At 46.3% G+C, this 25,604-nt stretch overlaps 1 protein-coding gene across 1 annotated transcript; it reads right to left on the reverse strand.

The window, feature by feature from the left end:
• Nucleotides 1–6,743: 6,743 nt before the first annotated feature.
• On the reverse strand, nucleotides 6,744–18,321 carry LOC149346465 (uncharacterized). The gene is made up of 4 exons (XM_089586453.1): nucleotides 17,786–18,321; nucleotides 16,418–16,525; nucleotides 9,663–9,710; nucleotides 6,744–7,393 (listed from the first exon to the last, which is right to left on the reverse strand). The coding sequence occupies exons 2-4, from the start codon at nucleotides 16,475–16,477 to the stop codon at nucleotides 7,169–7,171; spliced, it is 333 nt and encodes a 110-aa protein (XP_089442579.1). The 5' UTR covers nucleotides 16,478–16,525; nucleotides 17,786–18,321; the 3' UTR covers nucleotides 6,744–7,168.
• Between the last annotated feature and the right edge of the window lie 7,283 nt (nucleotides 18,322–25,604).

Genomic DNA, 25,604 nt, shown 5'->3' on the forward strand with positions numbered 1-25,604 from the left:
CGGGACGTATATTGTCAATAAATTTAAATATTTAATGCTAACAAGTAAGCCGAGGAAAGGCAGCCGTTCTTGAAGTAAGGGCTTCCGCAAACTGTACTACATCGAACGAATACGCTGTCCCTTAAAGGAATCGCTCGACACAATTCCATTCCATCTTTCGATCGTTACTGTACAACACGCTGAAATCAGAAACATTTCATCAACGGTTCTACATTTCTCTTTAAAACGTCCTGAAAATAAAGGGGGAAAGATGGGTGTGAGAATTCAAGGAAGCGCCCATCCCTTAGAAACACCTTAGAATAGTCTCAAAGAACCTGGTCCTCTGTGCGATAAACATCTGCCATTTATACCTTTGCAGTTTGTATTCACATGAATGAGTGCTGCGACGAAACAGTCACAAAGCCAGTATTTTTTCGTTCTTACCGTTGCACCTGTTGCTTCGGTGCCGATGACACGCTGATGTCGCGTATATCAGTTTTCTAAACACGAACACACGCAAAAAAGACGTTATGCTATGCAACATTATAACTATAATTTGAGAATTTTACCACACACTATTCGGTGGGAGATGCGGCGCGTATACGGACAAGAAGTTAGATTTCGGTTCTGTTTTCACGACAACAGTAAGATTTTTAGAGGGTAAGCGAAGAATTTAAGCTTACGAGGTCTATTAGAAAAGTATCCGACCTTTGGCCGTTGAAAAAAAACTTGCATAACTGGAGCTTTGCAAACCTAGTCATCTTTAAAGTAGTCTACTTGGGACTCCGCACACTTCTCCCAGCGGTGCTGCCATTGTGGGAAGTATTCCGAAAAGGCCCTTTTCGGAATGGAGTTTAGCTCAGCTGTCGTTGCAGCCATAATGTTCTTCCTTGTCTGAAATCGCGCTCCTTTCAATGGCCTTTTGATTTTGGGAACCAGCCAGAAATCGCAGGGGCCATATCAGGACAGTAAGAAGTCTGTTGAACTACAGGAGTCTGGTTTTTCACCAAAAAATCTGATTCGAGTGCGAGGAATGTGCAGGAGCGTTGGCGCGATGGGTGCGCCAATTTTCTGTTGACCTCAGCTCCGGGTTCTTGCGCCGCACAGCATCACGTAGGCAACGGAGGACATCCCTGTAGTACTCTTTGGTCATTGTTTGACCCTGTAGAGTGCGTACTCGTGGTCTGCCACACAGAGGGTGTCAAAGAAAGCAGTCAGCATCACTTTCACATTGCTGCGCAATTGGCGGGCCTTCTTAAGTCTTGGTGACGTGGAATGCTTCCACTCTCACGACTGGGATCTGGTTTCCGGGTCGTACCTGTACACCCAAGACTCGTCACTAGTGATTAGGATGTTGATGAAGTCGGGGTCACTGTTTGCGGAATCCAGCATGTCCTGTGAGACTTCAACACGAAGCTGCTTTTGCTCCACCGTGAGCAGCTTCGGCACGAATTTCGCCGCAACTCTCTCCATGGCCAAATCTTCGGTGATAATGGAATGTGCGGAGAAATTGCTCATGTCCACCTTTTCCTCAATTTCTCGGATAGTCACGCGACAGTCCCGCATCACCATAGCGTTCAGTTCGGCAATGACCTGGTCATTTTGGCATGTTGATGGCCTATTGGAGCGTGGCTCGTTCTCCACCGATGTGCGGCCATCTTTAAAACGATTGTAACACTGCTTAAACTGTGTGCGGCTCATAGCATCTTCACCGAAAGCCGTCTGAATATTTCGAATGGTTTCCACTCGGCTGTCGCCAAGTTTATGGCAAAACTTGTTGCAGTAGCGCTGCTCCTTTCACTCCTCCATTTTCTTTGCAATAAAAAACCGACGAGCGCACTGCACACTGCCTCACTCAAACGCTGCTTCCCAGCGACTGACGCTATTGGCAGGCGGGAAAAAATTCATGCACGCGCATGAAGGTTCAAGGTCGCCTGATGCAAGCGCGCTTGTCTCATATCCTTCAGGTGTTTGCGAAAAAAAATAAAGTCGGATACTTTTCTAACAGACCTCGTATAAGCCAATTGCCTTCTGTGGTCTTGGATATCAGATCAAGCTGCACACCGCAAGAGTGCGAGCGATAAAAATACGACCGTGAAATGGGTTTCTGTTTGATGTTTTACCCATTTTACCGCGAGACGGCAGAATATCCAAGGTCAATTGAAATAGGTCGCGAAGACGGGGCTTGAATGCGGTCCAGAACCAAGTGCTAGCGACATCAAATTAGTGGTGGAACTAAAGCGCCAAAATGAAATGAGTGGACAAACCCGACTAGAAGAGGAAAATAATTAGGACATATTTTGTGTTTCAAAAGCATTAAAAAACAATTGCAGTGATTCCGTTTTAAAATGTTTTAGTTGTGTGCATTTTGTTAGAAAGTATAGCGCTTGCTTTGTAAAAATTTTATGACAGCGTTCGCTCAGAGCAGCGGCAATGGCAGCGGGACGATGCCAAGGTTGACGATGCTCTGATGCAAAACCCTGGTCATATCTTTTGACCATTCTGCTTGCTTTTGTTTGAAACTCGATGCTGCTAGCCCTACTTTTTCCTTGTTGCTTGTTGCTCGAGTTCTTGGTGTGCATCGTTCGTGTACAGTTTCCGCTTTTCTCTTTTGCCAGCGCTTCTGTGTAGTTTCGTTCGGTTGGGTGCGGTTCTGTCGCTTTTGCCCCAAAAGGGCATCTTCTGTGACCATGGCGCCCCCGTACGCAAAAAAGAGGTGTGCGGTTGCACGATGTGCGAGCGATAACCTGTCTGGCGGCCTCACATTTCATCGCTTCAGCGCTACACCTGCGACATTCAGCGCGACACCTGAGGCGAGGACGAAGGAAAAAGGCACAACGAGAACTGACTACCTAAAAATATCGTTGGTGGTCGGCACTGGTCGTGTCATCTTTCTTCGTTCTCGTGTCGGGTGTCGCGCTGAAGCGTCGCGGCGTACAGCAGTTTATTTTTCCCGCCAAGCAGCACGTGACGCTGACGTCACTAAACACGTGACTTCGACGTCGGGTTTTTGTTTTATTTATGACGTCACTTTTTAGTTGTCCACGCATTTCGCAGACGGCGCTGGCTGCGCACCACAAGCCGCCATGTTTTGAACGTATGGGCTTCTATGCAGCCTACGCTACCATAGTACATCTACCTTGGAAGATCATTAGGGCTGCAAGCAACCCTGTGCGTGGCTGCATCAATGGCGTTGGCATGTTTCTCGAGGATTACGTTTTCTTCAAAATCCAGCTTCATCGTCCGCTTACGGTAAGTCTACACGTTTATATTTTATTAATTTGGTCTCCTAAACCACTCTAAGCAGAGCTGCGTGTGCAGAACAGATTACTCGTATGTGCGCAGTGACAAACGTCCTATCTTCGTTTTTAAGGCGGAAGCCATCGGGTTCACAACTAATGCCGCTGATCTCTGTGCCACTGTCTTTACTAACGCGCGGAAAGGCAGTCTTTGCGATGCCCTTGATGATAAGCCGCTCCTCGCGAACGGTCTACTATATTTTTCGTGTTTCAAATTAGATGAACGGCCAGAAATGTCGTTTAGCCTGTGAATGACGGCCGAAATGGAACTGTGCGTTCGTTAGCGCCGTGTGAGCTCAATTTACTTTGCACCTCCGAAAACGTATTTACATACACTCTCGTTTTGTGGTGGATTACATCTATTTTCTAATCTTTGTGTTATCGCCTGTCTGGACCATGGAGTGTTGTTCTTTTTGAGGTGTGCATTGCTTGCTACGTATGGACGCTCGCTCGGTGCGCGTCGTGGACGCCGACGTTTAAGCAAAGGTGTCTTGTAATGCTACAGACTGGAGCGCGAGACGTTTGTCAAAGTTGTAGTCAAGCGGCGCTGGAGGAATGCTTATAGTGTGATGGGTAAATAAAGTTTGTTGCCGGCGCGAATGGCCGGCGTGCTCAAACACCGCGAAGAACCCACGAGCTCCATCCCATCTCCCCTTCGTTGCACACGTATGGATTCGTCCGTGTCTGTCATCAGAGCCGTTGGCCGCCGCCGCTGGCTTGTGGGCACTTCATTTTGAAAGCTGGGTAAAGGTCGGCTCGACAAGAGGTGGCTTACATTTCGTTCCGAGTGGTTCGTTCATGAATCCCGCTCACGCGTGCACAGATTTCTCGAATACCATTGGCGCGAGAGGCAAAGTATGTGTTTCTGATTTCAGACTGCTTCGTTACGAAAGCGCCGATGTAACTTGCCGCTTATTTGCGCCTAAAATTAAGCTCTCGTGTTATTATAGCTGCGCCTGTTGAAGGCGTTAATTGTTTCATTGAAATACTTCGTACTTTGAGCAACTTCAATGCTTTCGCTGATTTTTCTAGCAGCGTTGGGTTAGCCTACCTCCATGCAAGCAACACACCTCTTTACTGCGCTGTTGGGGTTGCACTTGAAGAAAAAACTAAGTGAATTTCAGTCGGTATTTTTTCGTGACAATAATTTTTTGTCTCAACCTCGCGACTGCTTTTGAAACGGCGCAGCTGCAGCCTCTGTGTGCTGTATGAGTTTTCTGAATAATCAGTGCGGCATGGAAGCGCTTCAACCCGCTTGTTTCTAAGAGCGCGCGCAGATGTATGAGTATGCTGTTCCGTCTATGTGCTTCAAGTTATAGGGGCAAATCTGTGGTGAACTGGTTGCTTCTGCCTGCTGGTTTTGTATAGCTTGTTCCCGTTTGAGTATCGGCTTACGTACACCCGGCCAAATCTTTAACTGGCTCTGTTGTTGCCTCGCTAAATTCACATTGTAAAAAGGTGCCTTTTGGCTACACTGCTGACATATTTATGTTGTAATTGGACGCGTGAGATGGCATTTCATAGTTTCTTTTTGTTAATATAATGTTTGATTGGAGTACTTGCGTGTTTAGATCAAAGTTATCAGAAATATTCGTCGTCTGCCACGACGAAGAGAGCCAAAACAAGCGGAATACGCAGCAATGATTCTGGTGGCGTATTTGCACTTAATCTGGGTAAACGACTTGTCCGCCATGAAAAGTGTGTTACTTTACCCTGAGGATCAGGCCATGTGGACCGGATCCATTGCTGCGTATGCCGCTTGTTTCAGCTGTTCGTAGTTGCAGACGAATGTTTCTGATAACGTTGATCTAAACACACAAGTACTGCACTCAAACATTATATGAACAAAAAGGAACCATGAAAGGACATTTCACTCGTCAAATTACAGCATGAATATGCCAGCAGTGTAGCCGAAAGGCACCTTTTTTACATGGTGCATTTAGCGATGCAATACCCGAACCAGTTAAAAATTCGGCCGGGTGTACCAGGCTTTACGCAGGGTATTTTGAAGCGTTTCTTCTATAGCGGTTATAAGAATAAATGCTGCAATATTCTCCTTTTTGGATCCCTGCGTAAGGTGCACTGAATCTGTATTTTATGGAGGTGGCATTCTTAACAGCTACTTGCGAGTCAATGCAGATATGTGGCCAATTGTTCGAAGTCTTCTGTTACGAATAATGTGGAACGATTGCCATACAGAGATCAGTATTGGCTGAAACAGTATTGCCATGCATAAATCAGTATCAGTACTGGATTCATAGTAGAGTGCTCCAAGGATTATGGGTCTTTATGTTACAATGTTTTATGACGACACTTATAATCTGTCCTGTATTTACTGAAATTATTGAGCCGGCGTGATAGCTCAGTGGCTATCATGTTCGCCTGGCAACCTGAAAGATGCAGGTTCGATTCCGGCCTAGGCGGTCGCATTTTAATAGAGGCAAAATGCTAAAGTCCTGTGTACTCTGCACAGGTGGCCAAAATTATTCTGCAGCCTTTCACTTCAGTGTCTCGTAGCCTGTGTCGCCTTGAGTCTTTGAACCCCATAAAACCAAACCAAAAGATCAAGATTTCCTTTCTAGAATGGCATAGCCGGGATATGCCTAGCACCGTAAAGCACATCTGTAGAGATTGTACGGGAATTTTTTTTCAGTTTCTCTTATATTTTAACGCCTGCTTCACTGCGAGCAAGGTCAAGGATATCGCGGATAAAATCGCGTCGTGCGTCCACCAGTTTGTGGACAACTTGGACGAATGTTCGCATCGTGAAGAAAGTGTCGATGCTTTTGAAGTCTCACGCCGTCTAGATCTGGATATTCTCAACCAGGCTATCTTGGTATGGGAGGTATTTATTTAGCACATAATACTTTTCTTTATACTTCAGATTGCTCATTTATACAGGGCTCCAATGCGGCATGCTATTGTCATGAGACCCGTAGGTTTCATAAATGGGTTATTTTCTGGTAATGTTAGCTTGCATTAGATTTGTCATCCCTTACATAGGAACTTTACCAGAGAAGAAAACGCCATTTAATCACTTAAAATGAGCCGCAGAAAATGAACAGACACAAGGAAAAACACAGACGTGGGCGAGGCTGTGTCTTAAGTTTGTTTCTTCGCTGCTGCTGGTTTTAAGTGATAAAGCACTAACTTGTTCAACAATCAACCTTATTAACGCCAGTTAAGGCGCGGTATTATAAGCAACTTCTGAGAAAACATGGAGACTCTGGCGTTTGCTACTAGCAAGAAACTGGTAGCATTCGTAATTTTCCTCTGTCTACACCTAGAGAGAATTTTCCTCTCTCTACACTGTACTTCTAACCTCTGTGCTCACTTTTGCCATTTCTTGCCCACACAACTCTTTTCTTTTAATCCTGAATAACTCAATAATTCCTGTAAAAAAAAAAGCCCATTTGCCTCTAAGCAGGGCCTCTGGGGCATAACTTTGCGCTGGCAACCCTATTGAAAATATTGAGCGTGAATTCTGCGTGCCTATCTTTGCGTGTTTATTGCCACGCAAAATGCGACGATTGAACGAGGTCGCAGAACGCGAGACATATTTCACATAATTTGCGCAAGCCGAGCAAGCTCGCAAACGCGAGACATCTCTCACATAAGTGCGCAAGCCGCGTAAGGCTCGTACAGCAGGAGACATCCTCGCGTAATATGCGCAAGCCGGGTGAGGCTTCCAGAATGTCCGAGAGCCAAGGGCGAGTCCCAGAATGTTCAAGAGCCGAGTCTGGCTCACAGAGCACTAGACAGTGTCTAATGGAGTTACCATCATGATACCGATAATACCTTGCATGGCTGCAAGGCTCCTACATCACTGCTCAACACGGTACGCTAATGTACTGCATTAAGGCCTCCTCATCTGTCTGTCACTGCCTCATTCAGCATGCATGTTGTGAGATAACAAGCTTTGCAGAAACGGTGCTTCGTGGGATGGCTCTCATGTGTGTAGCATGCTTGCAAAAGGACATAGATAAGGTCACCTTAACTGGCTTTATTAATGCCACATCCCTCATGATGGGTGCCACACAGTGGCTAAACAATTTCTTCAGTTTCTCCAAGTCCAGCAGGTTGGCGTCTTGATACAGGTTCTCACTATGCAGCACCTGCAAAAAGGTAGGAGTATATGCAAAAAAATTCAGTTAATCTGTTTTCTGGAAATTCCAGAAAAGGGCACAAGTACTTCTTCCATTAATGAACCAATGATGATTTCGAAAAGTTTCAGGTTTGAAATACAGACACTGGAAAACCCGACTCAAGCACGCAGACTGCTCAGCATCAAACCTGCACAAAATCTAATAACCGTGTCACACAGGCATTTTGAAGGCTTTCAAATGGCTATTAACTCAACGGCACTTGAATACAGCTAAATGGGCATTTCCAATAGCCACTGAGTCCCTAGAATAGTGTGGACATCTATTAAGATTTTGAAGGCTTTTCAGTGGTAGAAATTTGCACTCAGACATGGAGCACTCGCAACTATACACTAAGGAATAAAATCAAAGCAATTTAATCGCTGAAAGAATACTCAACATGAAATGTACAACTTATTTCACTAAAAAAAAAGAAGGCTAGCCACAAAACACTGCAGCAAGCATATTATCACTGTTGCCAATAGCACAAATACAATGAATACCACCTTTTCAAAACTGTGTGAGCACTACAACAGCTTCCCAGCAAAATTATCAACTGTGACAGTGGCGCCACAGCAGCTTGGTGCGAGATGATGAAATATCTCTACGGCGATCAAGTATTCTGTGTAGCAGTGGCATAACTCCCAAGATGAAGTTCAAATCTCGAAGCTCAATCTCCCACCTTAACTGTTATCTTTAAATACATATTTAAATTCATTGGAGCGTGCTGCAGAAGTAGGTGGTCAGATCATTCGAGAGGATACCTGCAAGGTATCTCAGGAGACGAAAGGTCTGATGAAGAAACGCCAAAGCATGAGGACGTCTAACTTCAGAGATAGAATAGAACTAGGAGAGCTATCGAAGTTATTTATAAGTGCAAGGTAGCCAACATAAGAAAGTTTAACATGGAGAAAACCTAGCATGCTGTAAAGCATGGAGGTAGCCTAAAATCAGTGAAGAGAAAACTAATCACAGGTAAAAACCAGATTTATGCGCTAAAAGACAAAGAGGGCAATGTCATAAGCAATATGGATAAGATAGTTAAAGTAGCCGAAGAGTTCTGCACAAATCGCTACAGTAGTGAATGTAATCAGAACGTTACGGAGAGAGGCAGTAGAGCATAGCAATGGGACATCCCGCCAGTAACGAGGGAGGAAGTAAAGAAAGCCTCAGGAGCAATGCAAAGGGGTAAAGCAGCTGGTGAGGATCAGGTAACAGCAGATTTGTTGAAGGACGAAGGAGAGATTGTGCTAGAGAAACTAGCCACCCTGTACACGCTTGCCTCGTGACCACGAGCGTATCAGGAGCTTGGAAGAATACGAACATTATTTTAACTCATAAGAAAGAAGATGTCAAGGACTTGAAGATTTACAGACCAATCAGCTTACTATCCATTGTCTACAAGGTATTTACTAAGGTAATCACTAATAGAGTCAGGACAACCTTCGAATTCAATCAACCAAATGATCAGGCAGGCTTTCGTAAAGGATACTCAACAAGAGACCACATTCATGCAATCAATCAGGTGATAGAGAAATGGGCAGAATATAACCAACCCCAATATATAGCCTTAGCTGACTACCAGACAGCAATTGACTCGGTGGAACCACAGCTGTCATGCAGGCATTGTGGAATCAGGGTGTAGAAGAGTGTTATGTGAAAATATTGGAAGATATTTATAACGACTGCACAGCTACCATAGTTCTCCATAAGGTCAGCAATAAAATTCCTCTATATTCCGAGTTTTCTAACACCACCATCATTTTTTGGCACCGTGACCATATCATACAAGAATGTGAGACCTACTGCATACCTAAAGAAAATATGTGTGTAAGCCAAGCATCAGCCGTTCTATGCAATAAGAAGTCTAAGTGAAAAAGATTCGATGTAAATTAGAGAAAGCCTTGCCATTTTTGTACTTCTGCTTCTATGACTGCTTGCTGGATTTTTTTCTTTAGTTGGAAGCATTCTTCCATCCCTTATCTCTATACACTATTCCTCTGCCAAATGACTGAGTAACCCAAATAGCAATTCCTAAGTAGGGAGGGGGCCTTCCACAGTGACCACACAGGGGCCTTCAAGTTCTTGCAGCAATCAAAACATCCCTTTGTAACACTGGCCTTGAATGCACCACTATACTTTTGTGGCAGGGCAAATACTTATACAATTTATGTTTTAAAACCACACAGAAATCCACAACTGCCATTATGAAAACAACCTAGTAATGTAACCATAAGCGTACCTGGCCAGCATGATCAGCATGGAAAGGCGCACAGCTTGTGTGCAGCTCCTAAAATGAAAGCAAATTCACATGATTAATTGCAATTTCCACAAAGACATTCTTGAAAAATCATGTTTTTGCACCACTCAGCCTCAAGCCTGCCTTATTGCTCCTGCAGCAATGAGGCAAATCTGAGCACAGCTTGGGGTGAGCTGGTGGTATCACATTACGCACCTGACACTACGTGCATCAATCCATTTGTATGAATGAATTTCAGAATGGCGAAGAAGACACACAGACAGGAAAAAATGGTGGGTGGATGAGATTAAGAAGTTTGTGGGGATACAGTGGCCGCAAGTGGCAAAGGACAGACAAAATTGGAGAGACATGGGAGAGGCTTTGCCCTGCAGTGGGTGTAGTCAGGCTGCTGCTGCTGCTGATGATGATGACAGCCTGAGCACACCTACAAAGTAAAACTGTGATCTCGACCCAGCAGCACTTTACTGTGTTGAAAGAGAACAGGTACAATTGAATTACTACATTACCTTGTTATTATCATTAAAAAGTACAGGGCTCTAAGGATTTCCTAATTTACATCGAAACGAATGGGTTACAGTGAACTTTCACGGATTACACTAACAGGCACTGAAAATCCAACACAGCTGCCCAAGAGAATATTAGGCAGCCGCGCTAGCCTTCTTTTGCGCTATGCTACCTGATACCAGATTAAAATTCCAGAGCAATTTACTCATACTCAAGCACTGGGATACGTTATGCCCCAGACTGACGCAGCTGTCTTACTAAAGGCAGAGAAGCTTTCAGTGTGGGTCATGTGTGCTGTGGCGTGAACACATGCACAGCATCGCCTGCTACCATTCAAGTCCTCTGTGTACACAAATGCAGGTGCAATAGAAAACCCACATCACAAATTTGGCTAGTCTGGTCGGCCAAGCATGGGCCAGCTGATAGCACGAAGCAGCAGGTGCGACACATACCATCATCATCAGCCTGACAAGGCCCACTGCAGGGCAAAGGACTCACCCATGTCTCCACATTAACCCTGTCCTTTGCTAGGTGTGGCCACCATATCCCCGCGAACTTCTTCATCTCATCCGCCCATCTAACTTTCTGCCGCCCCCTGCTATGCTTGCATTCTTTTGGAATCCACTCCATTACCCTTAAGGACCAGCGGTTATGTTGTCTTCCCATTACAAGCCCCGCCCCGGCCCATTTCTTCCTCTTAATTTCAAGTAGCATGTCATTAACCCGCATTTGTTCCCTCACCCACTCCGCCCCCTTTTGGTCTCTTAATGTTAGACTTATCATTTTTCTTTCCATAGCTCACTTTGCTGTCCTTATCGTTTGGCACGTGTTTTTTTCTTTGTAATAAGGCATAAAGTATTATACACGGATTACCACATGGCATCCTCCTATGACCGCTAAATAATTTATAATCAAATTTCTTTCTCCTGCTGTATTTGTTTCGGTTTCGACAGCTGAATGATGGCTGTGACTTCAAAGCGAGGTTATTGGTCACGTGAGGCATGAAAAACTGCAATACAATTGGTACTTCTGGCTCTTAAGGAATGCTGGCGTCAGCGCTGTAGCGAATTAAAACGATGAAGCAGCGATTATAAGTGCAGTTTTTCCACGCCTCACGTGACCTATAAGCTCTCTTTGATGTCATAGCCATAGTCAAATTGTTCACCGAAACAGGATGGCAGAAAAAGTTGATTATAAATTATTTAGCGGTCTCACACGAATACCAGATGGTGATTCATGCACAGTAGTGTCTTCCGCATCATTATAGAGAAGAAAACATGCCACCAAGATTAGGTGTCTATACTCTTTTAAGCTGAACTCTCTTCATTAGCCTCCACGTTTCTGTCCCAAAAGTGAGAAACATGCAGGCTAAAGAAAAGATTTCAGCTTAAGTACCAAAGTGGCTCTAATCACACGATGAAGCGGAAAAACTCTCGACAATTGAACAGAGAACAAATAGGAATTCCAACAAAATTTTAGATTCTTGTAAGGCTATCAAGCATTTCTGAATATTGTAAACTGCACTTTCACACATACAGTACGCATGTATGCCAAGCTCACATTCAGTAGCCCTGTTTACCGGCTGTAATTATCACGGTCTGAGCTCAGTTACAGATTTAAAACCAGCCAAAAGATGCAACACAGGAAAAGAGAAGAAAACAGGTTGGACTATCAATTGAATTTTTTGTAAAGGAAAAGAAGGCTCGCATGAAGATGCGCCACACATGACTCACACCAGCGAAAGGCAGGACAACAAATAACTGTCACTGATATACAAGCACGTCATCTAAAAGAGAAAATTCTTTCCGTTGAAGATTGACTAATGGCTTCGCTACTCATACAGCCGTTGCCTTGGAGATATGCATCAAATACCTTACAGATTTGTTTACCACTTCTATACACCACTGAAGTGTCACAGAAATCAGGCGTACATACTGATGGGTCATCTTATGATTTACACTCACGACATTGGCACTGTAGTGCCAGATTAGAAGCTGCCTTCCCCCTAACGAGTTAGTGCTCACTCAGGAACACATTAAAGACACCTGCACATATCCCTGAAGTAGTTTCTTGCACAAGCTAGCGGAATGTGATAAACCACTTCCTGCAAGTCCTGAACCTAGTTTTATGGGATACCATACTGCTATCCCGGTTTTTAACAGCAGTGCAAAGGCCATCAACACAATGATTGGCGCAAAAATTACATTTAATAATTTTCCCGCCACTCGATTTGAACTCATGAAGTCTACACAAAGGACTCCATGATAACCGTTCTGAGGTGAATGGCAGTTCAGCCTAGCCTCTGGAATCTGTGCCAAAAAAAAAACGGAGTCAGCGCATCGCAATTTACTTCCGAAATCAGCCGGTGCTGATGAAAATTGTATGTTTTGCCTTCTCTGGCTTATAAAGCTCCACTTTCAGAAAAAGTGTCGTCTTTGTGGTTAGGATGCGGAACTTCATCATCACAGGTCAACTTCAGCTTGCCATCAGTGTCCCTTTAATGCCTCAAAGTTGAACAATAGCTCCATTCATAGAGGAGGGCTGTGCATAAATTTCGACCACCAAAGATTCTTTAACATGCACTGACATTGCATAACACACGAGCAAATATGCATTTCGCCTTGTCGAAACGAAGCCACCACAATTCAATGCCGCGTCTTTGGGCTCAGTAGCCGAACACCAATGCAGTAGGCCACAGCAGCAGGTGAAAAACAAAAGAGAGCCCTTAATAGGCAACCTAACTTGCCAAAATCAAAATAACGAGGTGTAAGGGTTCGGTAGCGTTCGCGGGGGTCATCAGAATGCGGCTGGGGTGCTCAAAGCGAAGCGTCTCCTTTCTTGGAACGCGGCCGCTCGCGAACGCGCCGGCAGGTATACGGGTGTCCCCCCACCCGCGGTACTGATTCGCACACGTGCTGGCACGGATGTCTATTTGTGTTTGTTTTTGTTTATTTAGTGGTAGAGAGGGTGGTTTTACCTTGTTGAAGCCGGAGGGCTGGACATGCCCTTGAAGAACCAATCATGTTGAGACCGCAGCATGATTGGAAGCTATGGAATGTGGGCCGGGCCTTTAGGGCTTTAAAACCGGGCCCCGGAGCTGGAAGCGGGGTTCTGTGCTAAGGTCAGATGCAACGCATCTTCGGCAACGCCGAGCAGGGGCCTCCCCTAGTATTAGCCAGATCCACCTTTTTGTTGTTTGTCTTTTGCCGTTTAATTTGTCTCGAGTGTCTAAACTTCTATACGCTGTAAATATCTGTACATAAACCTCAGTTATTGCCTTTTTTTTATCCCTGCGTGTCAACTGATCACACGAGCGTCTCTGACGTGGCACCCCTGGTGCGAAGAGCTTCAGTTCGAGTTACCAACCGTCTCTGGCGGTGCACCTGTAGTGCAAAGAAGAAGAAGAACCTGATCTTTACTGGCGCAGTCGACAGGATCCTGCGGCCATCGGAAGACGGCGCAGGAAGAAGACAAGGCAGGGAGAAAGGTGACGACAAGGCGACAGGTCAGCGATCGTGAACGGACCTGCGGAGACACGGCGGCAAGGACGCAAGGACCACGGCAGTAGTCCAGCGACGCGGGACTGCGTCCGGTCAAGGAAGCAGCGCGTCGGGAACTCGACGATCACCGGCGGCGGACCAGCGGCGTGCGACAGCTCATCGCAGCGTCCGGGGAAAGTGGCGGTGGACCCCGACGCCAAGGAGCTGGCAATGCGGATCGACGCATCGAAACCGTGAGTTTCCTTGGTCGCAATGTTCACGTCCCTGTGTTCGAGCCGATAGGACATCTGAGGGGTACGGAAGGCGGTATGGAGAGCTATCCAAGCCTGCCCTCACTTGATGTGAGGTACCAAGTGGAATTAGCAAAGGCGCGCTTAGCGTACTTTCAGGCTGAACTTGCGAAAGTAAATGGAGGAAAGGCGCCACTGTGCGAGGAGAAACCTCAGGATGTTAAGTGCGTCTTGGAGGAATTAGAAGCAAAGCGCCAGCAGCTAGCGCTGGAGCTCGCTGAGCTCAAGGAGTCTAAGAGAGCTAGTGAACTAGCGAGGGACAACTACTCCGAGTCTCGAGAGGCGAGGCCGCCTGTGCTGGAAGACAAAGGAATATACCTGTCAAGCACAGGTCAAGAAAACAGCCAGGCAGAAGAAAAGAGGGAGCCAGCTTTCCACGAAAGTGCAATCTCTCGTGAAGAAAGTATCGTGACGGAACGCAGCGTCGCGGTAGTCGAGGCGGTGAACGCGCACTCCGACGATCCAGCTGCACAAGTTAGCTCAATCCCTAATGAGCCCAGGGACGCGGACGCGAGTTCAGGATTGTTGGAAGTCACTCTGACAATTCCGAAAACGCAGTCCCAAGCAAGCTGTGAAAAAGAGCATTTCGTGCAGCAGGAAACGGTCGGTGAGGACAGACGTCAGATCGGCGAGCGAGTGAAAGGAGGAAGTCTGGCGTCGCCGCAACCGCACACTGTGTCGGGTATGGAGCATGAAGTGCCCCGTAGCGTTTCTGGTGGCAAGAGCCCTTCATCCGAGGCAAAGAGCGGAGGTGGGCCTGTTGGGCCGACCGGGCAGAACGCCGCGCAGATGAACGCACCCGGTGTGTGCCCGACCAGGTCAGTTGAGGACCCGGAAAGGTGTGGCGACTTGCCGCAAGGCAAGCCCGGGTCAAGTGACTGTCAGGAAGCTCATGGAGCCTCGGAGTCAGACTATGCCACGGGGCCAGCGGGCGCTGATCAAGCACGGAGCGGCGGTTTCAAAGTTTGCTCGTGCAGTAAAGGTGCAGATGACCCCGGGCGAGGTGGAGTGGCAGGAGGCAGGTGCGTGGTTTTCACGCTGAAAGTCGACGCGAGGAACAGTATGTTCCGTGCTAGAGGTCGGCGTATCAAGTGTAGCGAGACTGGCTGTACTGCTATATTTGGACGGGCCAGGGGCTATGCTCTTTACGCACCACGCGTGTCGTACTGGTGCGCCGGAGAGAGAGTGCTCTCAAGTGCGTCGCATGGTCAGAGATTTTCACCTATCGATGACCAGGACGTTTTTGATCCTGGAGGGCACCGTCTTTTCAGTTCACGCCCCGCTGTGGCACCAGCCTGACGAGCATAGTGGCCATTAGGTGTTAATCGTGTCGAATGAGGCACGTGTGGGCTCGAACGCGCACAGGGACGCTCGGTGCGACTAAGGAGGCTCACGTGGCCCATATCAGTGCTACTGAACGCTCTAGTTGTGAGTGTCGGTGTGTGTGTCGAGCAGGACGCGGGTGTGCATGCTGGTGAACTGGGTGCAACGCACCAACTTGGACGCGTGTTACGGCGCACGGCAGGCATGCCACCGTGTGAATTTGTGGAATTTGCTGATGTTGTGTGTGCATTTTGCATTTTGTTTTTGGTTTTGTTGGTGCCAGCGCTGGTGTAGCTGCGGTATGTCACCCACAGGGTGGTTTTGTGACCCGTACCGATCCCTTTGTTATAATTCTAAAAGTGGCATTTGAGCCCTTTGTAGAATCTTGGGAAGGGCGTGTAAGGGTTCGGTAGCGTTCGCGGGGTCATCGGAACGCGGCTGGGGGTGCTCAAAGCGAAGCGTCTCCTTTCTTGGAACGCGGCCGCTCGCGAACGCGCCGGCAGGTATACGGGTGTCTCCCCACCCGCAGTACTGATTCGCACACGTGCTGGCACGGATGTCTATTTGTGTTTGTTTTTATTTTGTGGTGGAGAGAGAGCTCTATTTTACGGCAGCTGGAGGGCTGGCCAGGCTCTTGAAGAACCAATCATGTTGAGAGCACAATATGATTGGAAGCTATGGAATGTGGGCCGGGCCTTTAGGGCTTTAAAACCGGGCCCCGGAGCTGGAAGCGGGGTTCTGGGCTAAGGTGAGATGCAACGCATCTTCGGCCACGCCGAGTAGGGGCCTCCCCTAGTATTAGCCAGATCCACCTTTTTGTTGTTTGTCTTTTGCCGTTTAATTTGTCTCGAGTGTCTAAACTTCTGTACGCTGTAAATATCTGTACATAAACCTCAGTTATTGCCTTTTTTTATCCCTGCGTGTCAACTGATCACACGAGCGTCTCTGACGTGGCACCCCTGGTGCGAAGAGCTTCAGTTCGAGTTACCAACCGTCTCTGGCGGTGCACCTGTAGTGCAAAGAAGAAGAAGAACCTGATCTTTACTCGAGGGGTCACACAAGTAGCAGTGGACTAGGAAAATAAAAGCTACTTGTGTCGGAAGATGTCTTCAGTGCTTACCTCAAAAGCCTGCTTGCTTGCTGGGCATCCTAGCACCAAGTGAAAGGCTGGCACAGCCATACTGGAGAGCTTGGAAGAGGCATTGCTGGTAAAGCTATGTGGAGATTGCTGCAAGGTAAAAAGACACATTTAACAGCAGCACAGTGCAAAAAATGGACTAGAATCAAGCATGTAAGGCAAAGTGCAAGGCACAAAAAGGAGCCGGTCGCAGAATGGAACACAACTGTTTAACCACATTTCGAAGTGGGCCAGGCAACAAGAAATTCATAACCACGGCAGTCATTCACAACCTAGCCTCAGACGAGACATCACTTGCATATCGATATCCAGCATCGTTTCTACAATACATGCCACCATTCAAAAGAACAGACCACAGCAGGACGATATTTTCAGTAGAAGGCTGGTTTGCTTCAAATTCTGCATGCGTCCCTCAATTTGAAATCTGGCATGATTAGCAATGATTTCACATTCTCACAGGTATGATGAATTAATAGTGCCAATTGCAGAAAAACCACACTTTTTCCTTTAACATCAAATAAGGTATTGGAGAGGTACCTCAGCATATTTAAGTCAAAGTCAGATTTATTTGCGCCATTGGTTATAATCATGAAACAATCAAGTTTATTCTTCGTACATATTAAAGGCTCAATTACCCTTAAATTTCACTGCAACTTCGGGATTTAGGGCAAATGGAGCTAGGGCACCTGTGTGCATTTTGCAGTTGTTTGTACCATTTCAGCTCCGAGCCAAAGTATGAAAAAGCGAATGCCAAAATAGAGGCGAAAAACTTCAGAGCAATTTGTTTTTATCTCACCGTTCTGCTATTCAAGGCTCGACTACACTGGCTCGGCTATAAGTACGAACGCAGCTGGATCATATGGAGCTTCGTACCTTAAATACACAATTTATAAAAGTACAAGTGAAATACAAGTGAAAGAGGAGGAAGCTCAATCCAAACGCATACAGCTGAATCGCTGTCTACGTAGTTAAACTGCTCGAGCGCTGTTACTTCAATTACAGCGTAACATGCGGCGAGAATGTAAAGCCCGGGCCGAAGATCTATTGGCGGGCACATATTCCATTCTCGGCGAGAGATGAATGGCAGTACGGCGGCAGTACGGCGCCGATATCGTGCACCCCGCGATCGGATCAGCTGTGCATATTTGCATGGCATACTGACCATGACCGTGTGACCACTGACACTACACGCGCATTCATGCCCGTGTGCCGCCAGCAAACAACCTTTCAGCGCTGCGTGCTGCCGCGATACGCACTGCGTCTTCGCGTCTCTGTACTAGCTGTGTTGACGTGGCCAGTTGTGCGCAAAGGCTTTGAAATAATGAACAGGTTCGAAGAAAATTAACTTACCCCCAAGATGCGAGATGTCACCCGGGTAGTGGTCTCCCACCAGCTGCTCCGCCATGGAGGAAATGAGCCCCACCGTCCGCATAGCGTTTCCAGTGAAGGCGCGCAAAGGACGACGCGCTATCCGTCGAGCCCGCTGACGCACGCTATAAACACAGGTTTACTCAGCACCTTACCACGTTTTCGTACATCGCACCAGCGAATTTCACTGCTGTCGGCACATCACATATCGGAAGAGTGACAAATGCTCATGCCAGCGATCGTTCACGCCCTCGGCACCACAAAGGACCACGACAAACGTAGTAACGCTGACCGCGGCCCGCCATGCTGTCCCTCCCCAGACGCTGCGTTCGTTGGCTAGCGCTTCGGCCAGTTCCGGCTTCCTTCGACCCGTTTAGAAAGGCATCGCCTCCAGGCATTCCTCCAGGTCGTCTCTTTCGGGCTCTATGCTTTTGGGCAGTGCGATAGCAAAGAACTAAAACCAAATGAAACTTTCGTTACAAAAATAATTAAGTTCTTGTGCACATATTAGCATTAAAAACTTGAAAAATTTGTGACGCATGGACGCATTAATATACGTGTCGGTACATTCGTGCGTGCGTGCGTGCGTGAGTGGGATGGTCTAGCTCGTCAAATCCAAAGCCTATCCGACATGCTGCATGGTTTCTGAGATCACCGCCGTGAGCTTCGCTTGTTTTCTCGTGCTGCTGCTGGGCTGTCTTGCGCGCCGCTGTTACTGTGCTGGAATCGCAAAAGAAGAAGGATTACCGGTGTGTGCTGCCGGTGGGCGCGCTCTCATCCAAGAGTAGTAGCAGCTCCCAATTAAGCGATCCGTCGGGGCATATGTGCTATGGATGTCTGGTCGACAACGATAATGAGGTCAGCAGTGCGGTGCCGTCGTTTGATGAGTCGAACCTTTCGGCCTATTGCACTGCTAACTTCGTTGCAAAAATGCCTGGCTCATAAGCAGCGACAGTGGCCATTGTTTCTGTGGTGTGTTTCGATTACAAGACGGCGCCCTTCTACAGTGTGGCTTCCTTGGAAACTTAGTCGGCGGTGTGCCTGCAACACCTGTCGCTGTCAGCTCAAACTGACCGCCTGCGAGCGCTGCCTTCTTTTGCGATGTGAACGGTGACGGGACACTTACTGCCTGTGGCCGGAGCTTATAGCAAAAGCGAAGAGTGTTTTGTGTGAAGGTTTGACGAAGTGCGTGTGTCAGTCTGGACCCTTAGCAAGTCATACGAGATGCGACATGCAAAAGTGGTCCACCAGTCGCTTCAGCAGAAAGGAGTGCGGATGTTTTTTACGTTACTTCAATCGAGAACTGCCCATGCAAATATTTCAACTCGTCCCTTGCCTAAACAGCATAGTAAAGAAGCTAAAGCAACAAAACTGCTGTTTCCATGCTGTATATTGATTCCGCACTCGTGCTAGAGGTGGGAAATATGTAGTAGTTATTGGCGGAGTTACAGCCTATGAAGCACGTGCAGCTTCCTGTAATTGCAGGTTAGGATATGTGCCTTACTTGGTATTGACTTTGTAACCAGACATAGCCATCTGTCAACTAAAAGAAATTTTCTTGCTATAGGATTCTGCAGCATTATGTATGCTTCTGGACACTGAATACCGGGTACGTCACCTCTCTTGAAAGCACTCAGATTTGTGTACTTATCAGTACGTTTGAGATGAGAAAATTTTATCAGCTTCTTTTCTTTATTTTATAATTAGCTACACAGCATGTCGCAAAAAAAAAATGTTTTAAGGAAAAGTATTTCAGTTTAGAGTAGAACAGTTCAACAAAGTTGTTTTGGGCATTCTGGTAACTTCAAGATGGTATCTGATGGTTGCATACAGACGCGCAAAAACCTCAAAGGGCATCAAACTTAACAGTACCGCTGAGCTTATCCTTTCGTGCTTTTTATGTGTGTGTAGATCACCTGGGGAAGTTCAGTATTGGATGTTGGATTTCATAGTTCTGCTACAACTTTTATCTTCCTTTCTACACATGAAACATGACTGAACTCGATTACATTCCCCAAGCAAATACCTGACGCCTTACAAGCGTTCCTTACTGTGCACAGTTGTCCCAGTGCATTATATCCACTCATGTGCAGCACACTGTTGTGTTGCTCTTGGTCTCCGAATGTGACTCTCAGCAATATGACGGAATAATAGCACATCCAGATGGTCTTTGTGGTAGTGCAAATTTCAAAACAGATTGAAGAAGAATGAAGAGTGTGATACTTCGTCATGCATCATGCAATGCTGGTGCTAATCAGGCAACATGTGTGGTATATATACTTCGCACATTTGAGATTCATTGGATTTGTTCTGGAGCCATACTGGGAATTAATTAATCGATCTGTGATTTGTCACTGAATTTGAGAGAGGGCACTAATTTCTGAACTTTTGACACCAACTGTGAATTCAAAACTGTCTTTTCGTGTAGGCTTACATGGCCTTTTTACGTGTATGTAAATTTATGCTAATGACTTTGGAAATTGCTTTGGAAATGGTTTTGGAAATTGCCTCGTAACATTCCTGTTACAGCTCACAATTCGCTTTCTGCACGTCATGTTTGATTGAACCTGATTATATCCCCAAGCTTGTTTGTTGCACCTAACAAACACTGTTGCCCTTTCAGAGTTATTCCATTGATTGACTCCTTTCGAGTGCAAGCAACAAATGGTTGTGTTGCTTCTGATTTCGAAATATGGCTGTCTGCATGACGGGCAACAACATAAGTGCTCTGGATGGCTTTCATCATGCATCTATAAGATATCTGTAACTTTCAGGATTGGTTAAAGGAAGAACTGAAGGATGCTGTAAGAGTCATTAGCAGCTTGTTTTTTACATTATTTTACTATAAACTTGCAATGTTGACGAGCTCTTGCTCAGTGTGCATGTTGTCATGTACAGGTCCCTGCAGTATCCAAGGAAACCATTTTGCACTAAAAGATAATTTTTTGGTTATTTGTTTGCTGAAGTTGAAAATGATTAATGGGTACTTACGCCAAGACGAAAATTATAAAACAGCAAAACGTGAGCTTATTGCTCATTATTGAGAAGTAATCATTAACTGAATGCTCGAACCTTGTTTGCTTTCACCCTAAATGGGCCTTTACAGTCTCGACAAGTTGCTACTAAGCAAGCAAACGCACACATGGCCACACGCAGCCTCACTGAGCTTGCTCAGTACGCACATAAGCACGCACAGCTTCGGCAAGCCCCCTCTCAGCACGCAGATGTCCACGTACAGAGAGTTCTCCACGAGAGTCCACGATTTTTTACACGCAAAGAGTGTGCGTGAACGTCTATCAGCTCACAGTACGCGCATATGTACACACAGGACGCACAGAATGCGTACAGGTAACGCACAATTTCTGCGCATTTGTGTGCAAAATGAACGTGATCGTACAAAAATCACTGTTCTCGTGCAAACTCACGCAGAGTTTTTTTCAATAGGGAAGAACACAATTCTATATTGAGAAAGAACATAAAGTGGGGAGAAAATTTTGTTAGAGTCCCTGAAGTAAGGATATCGGTGTGAACAGCTCACAGCGGTGTAGCAGTGATCACGGCCTTGTCTTCTGTTTCAGAATAACTTCAGTGAATACGGGAAGCGAAGCGCTTAGTATGCCGAGAGTGTATTACTTAGGCGCACTCTGATTGTCAGCGGCGCAGAGCCAGCTATCACCTACGCGCGCACGTAACACCGCATGACCACTGCGTTCTCTTTTGCTTTTTGAGATGCCTTTGAGGTTTTCTTTGAGGGAAAACACCTTTGCTCAACAGAAACGAAGTTGAGATGTAGCTTTTCATTTTTTAGGAGGAGAGCCGCTGCGATATTAGAGTATGTTTACGCCCTAGATACTGTCCTAGATGCACTTAGCGCTGTAATCTGCTTACAGAGAATTTCACCATCAATTTCCTTTATTTGGCAGAGTTCCAGAACCGCAGCACCAAGCTGATAACTTTGGTTGCAGAGAAGTTTTATTAAATGCACCTTTATTGCGCGAGTGTACCCATATCGAAATACTATAAAGGCAAAAATTATGATTAATGTGGGCAGTTTCCTACTCTGAAATGTTTACACTTGTCTGCTAAATTATTCTGGCTTTAAGCAAAACAAGAATACGTGCGCCCTGATCATGAGGGCCAGCAGGGGAAACGCGTGCCATTTCGCCTGAAACGTTCTCGGAGACTCAGACATCCCGCCCATAGCACAGGCAAGAAACTGAACTAAATCAAATACTTTTATTTTACGTTCTTATTGTAGCTGGAAAGACAATAAAGGAATTAGAATTTCTGAAGCCAAGTACAGTTCATCCCACTTATAACAAGTCTCAAGGTCGCGTAGAAGTTGACGTTGTTAAGAAATTACGTAGTAAGACAGCCGAAAATGCAAACAAAGCAAAAGCAGATATTTTTGAGAAAAAACTCATTATACACGCATGCTTATGGAAAACACAATTTACCACTTCAGATGGAGATAGAGATGGAGAGAACATTTATTTCAGCGACTCATGTCCGGGTCTGTTCTTTAGGGCGAGAGAGAGTTAAGTACCTCCTTCAATAGTGAGGAAGTGATGCAGGAGATTGCCTCTTAAAAAAACGTTTTTTAGATTACGTGGGGAACCCGGGCCTCCCACATGGGTGGGTTTCGAGAGAATGAGCGAAGTGATCGTGAAGTGACACCACGCTCCTTCCGATGACGTTTTTCAAGTTCTCGAACGCGTCCATGCGCACCTCAGTGGTAACCTTCGTACAAACGCTGTGCTTAGGGTTGAGCTGTAAGTAATCTTAATATAACTAATTCCAGACCAAAATAACTATATCTAGAAATTTAGACGCGCGACTCAGAATGTAACCCATAATTGTTTCCACCTGATTAAAAATATGGCTTCATCAATACTTACGGGAAGCTAAGAACACATTAAGTTCTCTTGAGAGTGCGTTGAACGTTCATGAACTCAAGAACGTTCGCACCGATGTGGTGAGCATTTGTCTGGGGCCGCTAAAGCAAGCAGGTTGCTTCAAAATTGATGAGCTTTCGTCCTATGCGCTTCTCTTTTGTGAGGATTCGTGTGTCACCCGGAAAAGCATGGGTACCCAAGGGTTTTCAGATGTTTTTTTTTCTGTAGGCCGTGTGTAAGGCTCCTTTATGCTTCCTCTAACAGAAGGGTGTATCCGCGGTTGTTTGTTGTATTTAAGACGCCATGCCGATTCCCTATTGCATACTTCAACAATAGCACCGCCCTTCGTCGTACGTTATAGCTGCATTGTTATACTTGGGCAGGACTGCAAATGGCAAGAAAACCTTCAAGTAGAGCTCTTACACATTGGGAGCAATAACTTTTTCTAGGGTATCCTTTTCGCGCTGCATCCACCTATACATTGGACATTATGCTGGTGGGCATTCCTTGCTTACTAATAACACAATAACGAGCAGTCGAACGCACCATCCTATATACCAGCATGCAACTGGGAGCATCTACCCTGCTCATAATCCACACGCTTTTAAGCTCAGTAATACCGGCGACTGTCATTGCACGGTGATGCTACCGAATGGGCTATTGCTTCCTCCACTGTTCATTTCAACTCTTGAAGCATCGTGCGGTATTGTGAACATCGACCATAATTTGCCATACCGCCGTGAAATGTTCGCTTTCATCAAAATTCAGCTTCATTCAAAAACAGTTCGACGCGCGCAAATACTAGGTAAGATGTGCATTCCAAGAAATAACTACCTTTTCTTTCACGCATATGCTCACAGTTCGTGGATAAAAGGAGCACTGGTACAGTCTATATTCTAAGGTGACTTCTTTTGTGCCCAGGTCACATCAAGTGAAAGTAAGGTCTGGTCAGAATGACGTCAAAATTAATGGCTTTCATGTATTCCTATAGACCTCAAATGAAAATTAAAAATATCGTATAGGAAATGAGAGGCATCCGGATTGCCCTTTCGAGCATCATGAAGCACAGCTACACTGGCTGGAATAAAGAATTTCGTATCAGGCTTAATTTCCGCATTTATTTGCATCGTAGAGAAGAAAAAAATTAGAGGCTTATCAAGGTTAAGCCCAGTGGATGCGAAGCATGTTAAGCAGCTGCCTCAGTGTGGATGGGGCTAAGTAACGGAGACGTGGTTTTAGGTTAATCGTCGTACTTCGTCCCTGTTTCCGTAGCACGCTGCATCGGTTTCCGTAGCACGCTGCAGCCTTCGTTTTGCATTCCTATTATTAACGTCCTTAGCGTTTGGAGGCATCTTGATAGCATACACGCCCGGCGCAAAGACGCTGGCGCGGTTGCGGCCACAGAGACTGACGCGCGGCGGGCGCGCGCCGCTTCATCCCTGGCGTGACGTGACGTATCACGTGATGCTGCGATGATGGCGCCGCCGCCGCGGCGCGCGCGACGGCGCGAACCGAAGCGTGGAGGCCTCCGTATGAGGCCCCATCTGCAGCCGGTGTGACGTCATCACGTGACATCATGTCACGTGACCTACTTGAAGGTCACTTGAAGGTCAATGGTGGCCACCGCCCGGAGGCGACCGACGGCGCGATATGAGGCCCCATCTGCAGCCCGTGTGACGTCATCACGTGACATCATGTCACGTGACCTACTTGAAGGTCACTTGAAGGTCAATGGTGGCCACCGCCCGGAGGCGACCGACGGCGCGATATAAGGCCCCATCTGCAGCCGGTGTGACGTCATCACGTGAAGTCATGTCACGTGACCCCACTTCAGGGTCAATGGTGGCCACCGCCGGGCGTCGCGCGAAGGCCCGAAACCTACGTTAATATGCTTCGCGTAAAAATAGAAGCACATACTTAATACAGAAACTTAAAGAACGTTAATCAAGTATATTAAGGCATATGAACCACGTCCAATGTACGGATTTCTAGCACGTCCTTTGCGGAATTTTCTTTTCATATTTCCCCACCTGCGCATCTCTTCGTGCTGTCCACATATGTGGCGTATGTCGCCGCAGTATGTTTTCCTTATGGAACAGCGAGAAATTGTTTTATTAGTGCTTTTAAGTATGTATGTGGCATACTAAATGTAATATCATGCTTAACTCTCAACGACTAGAAATAGACTAAAATATTTTGGAGGAATAAGAGGCATTTCTGTTTACCGAAAGGCGTAATGAATCTTCTGAAAAGGGGTGGCAGGGGACGTAAAACAAATATGAAAGGAACGGACTCCTTTATTCATCACTGACATTTTCGCTTGAAAATTGTGAATTTTTTTTTCAGGTAAACAGCCAGAAGAAAGCGACTGACCCGGCTGTTTTGGCGCTTCGAACTATTTGGGAAGACATGGAGAAGATAACGTTTGAGAATACGTTTGCCTTTCCGGGGCTGAACTCTGTTCTAGAGTGGATATACCCATTCAAGAGGTTTTCCAAGGCTATGCGCATGATAACGAGCAACGTGCTGCATATTGTGGAGCGGCGCAGATCGGGTAAAGAGGCTAGAAAAAAGGACGTGCTAAAGCACGTTATCGATGCACAGGCGAGTGTCGAAGAAGTATTGAAGACGACGACTGCCAATGCGCGTTTCATCGACAACCACACCATGCTGTCTAACATTGCCGTTCTGGTTCTAGCTGGGTTCGATACGACGTCATCTGCGCTCATTTTCTTGCTTTACCTGCTTTCAAAACATCCTGAAGAGCAAGACAAGATACTGGCTGAGATCAACGATAAGTTTGGCAACGCAAGCCACCTGCGTTCAAGAAAAGAGGTGGGAACGCATCCACAGGGCTCTGGTGGAAGCACAGAAGCACATGTTTCAGCAAGCGATGATTCCCGCAA

Source organism: Amblyomma mixtum, chromosome 4, assembly GCF_055824585.1.
Source record: "Amblyomma mixtum isolate Tamu chromosome 4, ASM5582458v1, whole genome shotgun sequence".
Classification (NCBI taxonomy): Eukaryota; Metazoa; Arthropoda; class Arachnida; order Ixodida; family Ixodidae; genus Amblyomma; species Amblyomma mixtum.